The sequence below is a fragment of the Dendropsophus ebraccatus genome, chromosome 14, assembly GCF_027789765.1.
Source record: "Dendropsophus ebraccatus isolate aDenEbr1 chromosome 14, aDenEbr1.pat, whole genome shotgun sequence".
NCBI lineage: Eukaryota > Metazoa > Chordata > Amphibia > Anura > Hylidae > Dendropsophus > Dendropsophus ebraccatus.
Window position 1 is genome coordinate 26,153,399 of NC_091467.1, and position 7,825 is coordinate 26,161,223.

Consider the following 7,825-nt stretch of genomic DNA (forward strand, 5'->3'; position numbering starts at 1 on the left):
CATACAGTATTATCCAGAGAAGCCGTAACCTTGTTTTTTATGCTATAAAAGGTACAAAGTTGGGTTTTTGCAAACAAAGATGCAATGTCTCAGGCTTGGGAAGAAGTATCTGAGGGCAGCCTGGTGTACGTGAAGGAGCCAAGCAGCGCTTTCTTCCGGACCAATACGGGGTGGAGTAAAATCATGGTATGTTTCAATTAGCCAGATGCTGGGTAAATTCACAGAAGTTTTCTGCGACAGAAACTTAGATCTATTCATTTAAACGGGGTTGCATTAGACCACTTAATGTTTTTATGTGTATATTATATACGTAATTATATACGTAGTCGTAGTCAGACCTCAATTGTAAATTTTTACATTTCTTTTAGCTGGAGGAATCTGACCCTATTTTCCCAAATGATGACCCTTTTTTGCCAGAGGAAATACCGGTGAGTACCATACTATAGCTATACCAAAGGGAGACACAACAAGGAGTGCAATGTTTTGCTTTTATATAGTTTCACCACAGGAAACGTTTCCTACTGTGGGTGAAATTTGTGCCAATCTGAACTATTACTTTTAGGTGTATAGCATTACATCTCCTTATTCTGCTTATTTCATATGTATTAGGTTTTAACAATGTTTCTATTGTCAGGATGAAGACTCTGATAACCGCGATGAGATTGTAGCAGTGTTGCCGAGTATCATCCCAAGAATTCCCTCAGTATGTTATTAAAATTACAATTGTTCTTGCAATAGGATAATATATCAGTCCAATTTGTAGGATGGACTGTTGGCTAGGGCAAAGTGTCGAGTGATGTGTCCTTTGGCCGAGTAGTTGTCAGTCCACTTTTTGCAGTGTGTACATGGCTCTCCTTGGACAAATACAAACAGAAGTTCAAGGGTCATACTGTTCAATAGAGCGTCCACTAACATGAAAATGTATGGGAGTGTTGGAATGCACCATACGTGCTTGGGTGACTGAATGCCTCCATGCAGGGGCGGATTAACTTTACCATAGGCCCCGGGCTGTTCACCAAGCCTGGGCCCCCCCACCCCACTGTAACTATGGAAGCACTAGCCTGGCGTTCATAGTACAGGATAGATAATGTCATGATGTCCTGATTTGTGCAAAATTGCCATAAAAAAACTGTGATTTTTTGCAAATCATGGCAGAAGTGTAGCCAGGAGACAGTACACCTTTGAAAGTATAAGTCTTTTTGGGTGGTCATGGGCCCCCCAGGAGCCCCGGGCTGCCACCCAAAACGCCCCTATATTAATCCACTACTGCCTCCATGTTTCGGGATCTGGGATTATGTTTTTTGGGGGGTTTTTTTATAATGGGCTGTCCACTTCAAAAATCTCAATCATTATAAGGACACTATTATTGCCAGAGGTAAAAACACTATAAACAGTGGTTCTCCCTCCCCTTAAAGGGGATGTCTAGGATAAGAAAAAAAGGACCTGCTTTTTTCCAGAATTACCACCACACCTGTCTGTGGGTGGTGTCTGTTTTATCCTAAATGCACTCAGTAAGCTGCCAAGCAAGTTCAAAGACCCAAGCAGTTTACTAATAATTGTCCCTTTTGTTTGATTGGCCAAGAATGATCACACGATTAAGGCTGGGGCTGCAACCCATGGACGTCTGCAATCGCGACTGCAAAAAAATCCATCCAATGCAGTGCAGGAGTCACGCAATGGGCAGTGTGATCACAGGGAATCACCATGCCCCAGCCTTAAAGGGATGTTCTAATTAGCTCATAATTAAACTCAACACAGCTGCATCCCCGCTCACTTCCCGGTTTGGTCCAAGGAGGGGAGGGGGCATGGGGGGGGGACGAGTACAGGACAAAGTGGTGCTAAGCTGGATCAGCTCTGCATCGCTGTGTCCCCCACTTAGCTTACATGTGTCTCGAGGGACAAGACAAGCCCTGGAGACATCTGTAAGCTCAGTGGGAGAGAGGGAGTGAAAAGTTTACTTTCCGCTCGGATGCTTTCATAGCTGAGAGTGGTGGTCGGGAACCAAGGTATCAAGCTGTCAACGGTATGGAGGAAGAAAGGGTCCGAACTACTAAAGTAAGCAATGTTGCTAATGCAATGGATTTGCAAAATTGCTTTCTTTTGCATTCTCTGTCACCTAAAAAGTTTAGGTGATGGGAATACAATGCATGGAGCAATGGCTGATTCACTCACTCGGGGGATTATTGATTTTCATTCTCACGTTCGTTGGTGACCCCAGTTATAGGGGATAGATTTTAATTTTGGGATAACCCCTTTAACATCCGTACACATATAAATGAAGAGTGTCAGATTACTTACCATGTGAACAGACAAGGGATGTGCTTGAGTAGCATACAGCACACCATGAAAACCCATGACAGATCCTCTTAGGAGTAGGTTAGGACTTAGGAGTTGAATAGCTCAGATAAATGCTGTTTATAAATATCCTATGTTCTTCTCATCCTTCTTTCCATTAAATCTACAGCTTCGAGTGATAGCCCTGAATATTCCTCTGACCGGAGACATGACGGGGATACGAGGAGCTGACTTACAGTGCTATCGCCAGGCGCAGGAGATGTCTCTTTATGGGACATTCAGAGCACTTCTCTCTTCCTCCAGCCAATCCCTGTCTTCTATAGTGAAGAAGACAGACAGAGGTCTTCCCATAGTGAACCTGAAGGTACGCCATTACATTTCCTATCTTGTAATGAGGTATCACTAGGATCAGTAGGGTCCGACCTCTAGTTCTTCCACCAATTCTCTGGATAAAGAAGAAGCAATGCTGAATTACTACTCCTTCTTCTTACAGGGGTTCATTAAACTCAGCACTCCCTACCTAGCCAGTCCCATTCATTGTTCCATGTACCACAGCCAGTCCCATTCATTGTTCCATGTACCGCAGCCAGTCCCATTCATTGTGCCATGTACCACAGCCAGTCCCATTCATTGTTCCATGTACCGCAGCCAGTCCCATTCATTGTGCCATGTACCGCAGCCAGTCCCATTCATTGTGCCATGTACCACAGCCAGTCCCATTCATTGTTCCATGTACCACAGCCAGTCCGATTCATTGTTCCATGTACCAAAGCCAGTCCCATTCATTGTTCCATGTACCGCAGCCAGTCCCATTCATTGTGCCATGTACCACAGCCAGTCCCATTCATTGTTCCATGTACCGCAGCCAGTCCCATTCATTGTGCCATGTACCGCAGCCAGTCCCATTCATTGTGCCATGTACCACAGCCAGTCCCATTCATTGTTCCATGTACCACAGCCAGTCCGATTCATTGTTCCATGTACCACAGCCAGTCCCATTCATTGTTCCATGTACCGCAGCCAGTCCCATTCATTGTGCCATGTACCACAGCCAGTCCCATTCATTGTTCCATGTACCGCAGCCAGTCCCATTCATTGTGCCATGTACCGCAGCCAGTCCCATTCATTGTGCCATGTACCACAGCCAGTCCCATTCATTGTTCCATGTACCACAGCCAGTCCCATTCATTGTTCCATGTACCACAGCCAGTCCGATTCATTGTTCCATGTACCGCAGCCAGTCCCATTAATTGTTCCATGTACCACAGCCAGTCCGATTCATTGTTCCATGTACCACAGCCAGTCCCATTCATTGTTCCATGTACCGCAGCCAGTCCCATTCATTGTTCCATGTACTGCAGCCAGTCCCATTCATTGTTCCATGTACTGCAGCCAGTCCCATTCATTGTGCCATGTACCGCAGCCAGTCCCATTCATTGTGCCATGTACTGCAGCCAGTCCCATTCATTGTGCCATGTACCGCAACCAGTCCCATTCAATGTACCATGTACCGCAGCCAGTCCCATTCATTGTTCCATGTACTGCAGCCAGTCCCATTCATTGTTCCATGTACTGCAGCCAGTCCCATTCTTTGTTCCATGTACTGCAGCCAGTCCCATTCATTCAGCCATGTACCACAGCCAGTCCCATTGCAGGCCCCTATTCAGTGGGTTACCAGGCATCACTTCATTTTCGACATCAGTTGAGGCTGGACATCCACTAACCAAGAAGTAATGGTATATTCTAGTTCAATGAGATCACCTTTTAAGATTGGACCCCCCCTAAACTTTGAGATTAATATTAAACATTATATTTACATAATACAGTTGTTTTTTTATTATTATTATTATTATTATTATTATTATTATTATTATTATTATTATTATTGTTATAGGGTGAGCTTCTTGCTAGAAACTGGAATTCCCTTTTTGATAGTAAATTGTCTCTCCATAAGTCTGGTGTCCCAATTTATTCTTTCAATGGAAGAAACATACTCAGTGACTCTCTATGGTAAGCAATAATCTCATTTTCATCTATAGGGTATATCCAGGACTGTTTTATTCATGGCTTATCCTCAGGATAAGTAATGGTTGGCTGCGGAGGTTCAATACCCTGTCAATCAGCTGTTTACCAGAGCCACAGCACCCGCATAGACAGAGCCAGAAGCAGACAACGCCATACACTACATAGTGGTCATGTTAGGTTAATACAGTTAATAGAGTTAGGTATATAGACCATGGGTCTCCAAACTGCGGCCCTCCAGCTGTTGCAAAACTACATTTCCCATCATGCCCAAATCCAAAGCTTTAGCTGTCCAGGCATGATGGGAGTTGTAGTTTCGCAACAGCTGGAGGGCCGCAGTTTGGAGACCCATGATATAGGCCATCAATGAAAAAGTCACTGAAAGATTACAGAAACAGGAATTTTGCAAGGTTAATAGAATTATCATTAAGTATCCATCATTTATTCCCACAACTCACTATATTTTCTCCCTTTCAGGCCACACAAGGCTTTCTGGCATGGCTCTAGCCAAAGGGGATCCTCTGTACGTGGCAGGAACTGCAAGGAGTGGAGACAACAGGTCAATGCAGAAGGCCTGGCATCACCATTTACCCAGCGCTGGCTCCAGGAAAATGATTCCTTCAGTTGTACCAAGACGCTAGCTGTCCTGTGCATTGAAATAGCCTTTCCATATTACTATATGTGGTGATCACAGATCGTCAGTATTGTCCCTTGGGTGACAGAAAATCATGGCATCTGCATATTTATATTCCTATATTTATATTGTATGTGTACATAGCAGACAAAGCTATCCTACCTATCCTTGAATATTGATGTACCCTAAGTATAATGGTATAATTGTGCCATATAATGTAATGTAATGTAATGTAATGTAATGTAATAATATGAACACAGAATTGCCCATACCTTTGTTTCCACCACATTATACCAGATAGCATATAAGGAGAAACAAATAGAAACCCATATAAGATGTAACACGACTGAGTTTCTTGAATATGGTAGCAAAAATTGCATCCACCACATGTCCACCAGGAATATACTGTCACTAGCAGAACAGATGTCAAGGTAGGACACTAGGTTTTCAAGGAGACCACTGCTGGCTCTCGGTTTTACTGAAGTTTGCAGCCTGGAACTTATAGGCAGACACTTCGGCCTAAATACTGTGGAGTACGTGGAAACCTATAGAAGGCAATAGGACTAGTTTGCTGTTCGTGATGCGGGTCTACATCAGTGGACTCAAACTCATCATTTTACAATTTAGTAAAGTAATAATGCCCCATGTGCCCCTATACAGTAATAGTGTCCCCTGTGCCTCATACAATAATAATGCCCCATGTGCCTCATACAGTAATAATGCCCCCTGTCTATCATACAGTAATAATGCCCCCTGTGCCCCCATACAGTAATAATGCCCCATGTGCCTCATACAGTAATAATGCCCCCTGTCTATCATACAGTAATAATACCCCCTGTGCCCCCACACAGTAATAATGCCCCATGTGCCTTATACAGTAATAATGTTCCTGTGCCCCATACAATAATTTCCCCTGTGCGCCCACACAGTAATAATTCCCCCGTGCCCCCATACAATAATAATGCCTCCTGTGCTCCCATACAGTAATAATTCCCCCGTTCCCCCATACAATAATAATGCCTCCTTTGCTCCCATACAGTAAAAATTCCCCCCTGCCCCCATACAATAATAATGCCTCCTGTGCTCCCATACAGTAATAACCCCCCTGTGCCCAATACAGTAATAATTTCCCCCTGTGCCCCCATACAGTAATAACGCCCCCTGTGCCTCATACAGTAATAGTGTCCCCTGTGCTTCCATACAGTAATAATGCCCCCTGTGCCTCCATACAGTAATAGTGTATCCTGTGCCTCCATATAGTAATAATGCCCCCTGGCACATAAAGACGTCACAAAACTCAGATCCCTCTTTACTAACTTCATCTGGAGATCTAAGAGGCCCCGTATAGCCTATGATACCTTATGTATGTCATCAATCAAGGGTGGCGCCCAATTACCTAATATACATCTATATAACCTAGCTGCCATGTGCAGACACATCAGAGACTGGCTCCATCAGACCTCCTATTTCTGTAACTACACCTTAGAATCCTCCGTGGTCCATCCCTGGTCCCTATCCGCTCTCTTACATTCTACAATCTCTGAGCTACCTCCTCTCCTGAAACAAAACATCCTCCTCCGAGACACCATAGCGTCCTGGAAACATGTACGTAAATTATACAATCTGCCTTTTCGCTTATCTAAGTTCTTCCCTTTGTGGTCTTCCCCTTCTTTTCCACAAGGATCCATCACCTCTGACTTCTCTATGTGGAAACATAAACAGATCCACGATCTCGGCCATTTATTAGACCTAGAAAACGGAACATTTCTGTCTTGGCCTGAGACCCAGAAAAATACGACCTGCCCTCAGACCAACTTAGAAATGTCACCCGAATACGAAAATTCATTCTGAATTGCGTTTTCTCTATTGCATCCGCCGAAAAACCATTCCATAGCCTTAGTATTTCCCTACCTGCACCCTTACCCCTATCGCGACTCTACCACCTCCTTTGCTCGGTTTCCATTAATAAGTCTTCTCCTCCTTTTCTGAAGAAATGGTTGTCTGTCCTGGCCTCGGAAAATTTAGAAAATAAACTTAAAGGGATTCATTCAGTCCGTGCAGCAACTCCCAGTGTAAAGCTAAGAGAACTTCATTTCCGAATCCTCCATAAAGCAGTATACGCCTTTGACCGTTCCTTTACTTACTCTCTGGAACATTATCTCAAAAAATGTCCCAAATGTAATGAGCCGCAGGCGGACTTCTTCCATTGTTTATGGCTTTGTAACTCAGTACAATCCTATTGGCTCCTAGTAAAATCCTTTATACGTGACGTGTGGTCGATTACAGTTCCTCTAGATCCGATAACTTATATATTCCATGGTGACACTGGACCTGTGGATGATCCCATGTTGCACCATCCTATCCCCCCCCCCGGGGTACATCTCACCCTATTACTAGCCCTTCAATGTTTATTAAACCATTGGCTACAGCCTAGCCTACCAACTATTTCGGAATTGACCTCTATTCTAAAGGAAACCTTACACTGGGAGATGCTGGACACTGTACGCAATAAGGAGGCCTTTACAGCTTCCTTCTTTAAAGGGGTAGTCCACCCAAAAAAAATTTCTTTCAAATCAACTGGTGCCATAAAGTGCCAGAGATTTGTAATTCACTTCTATTAAAAAATCTTAAGTCTTCCAGTACTTATCAGCTGCTGTATGCCCAACAGGAAGTTGTATTATTTCCAGTCTGGAGAGCAGGGGAGGTTTTCTTTGGGGATTTGCTGCTGCTTTGGACAGTTCCTAACATGGACAGAGGAGGCAACAAAGAGCACTGGGTCAGACAGGAAAGAAAACACCACTTCCTGCTGGACACACAGCAGCTGATAAGTACTGGAAGACGTAAGATTTTTTAATAGAAGTGAATTACAAATCT

The 7,825-nt window shown here is 43.9% G+C and overlaps 1 protein-coding gene across 1 annotated transcript; it reads left to right on the top strand.

Moving 5' to 3' along the window:
* The first annotated feature begins 37 nt into the window (after positions 1 to 37).
* On the top strand, positions 38 to 7,484 carry LOC138773080 (collagen alpha-1(XV) chain-like). Its single transcript, XM_069954024.1, has 6 exons — positions 38 to 186; positions 369 to 428; positions 635 to 703; positions 2,465 to 2,659; positions 4,190 to 4,305; positions 4,795 to 7,484. Exons 1-6 carry the CDS (start codon positions 85 to 87, stop codon positions 5,003 to 5,005), a joined length of 753 nt encoding a protein of 250 aa, XP_069810125.1. The 5' UTR covers positions 38 to 84; the 3' UTR covers positions 5,006 to 7,484.
* The last annotated feature ends 341 nt before the right edge of the window (positions 7,485 to 7,825 follow it).

Excerpts from the sequence above, each read along its gene's own strand:
- LOC138773080 (XM_069954024.1), top strand. The coding sequence starts at position 85 with ATGTCTCAGGCTTGGGAAGAAGTATCTGAGGGCAGCCTGGTGTACGTG. Across the intron at positions 187-368 it reads CGGGGTGGAGTAAAATCATG|CTGGAGGAATCTGACCCTAT; the intron begins GTATGTTTCAAT and ends CATTTCTTTTAG. Across the intron at positions 429-634 it reads TTTTGCCAGAGGAAATACCG|GATGAAGACTCTGATAACCG; the intron begins GTGAGTACCATA and ends TTCTATTGTCAG.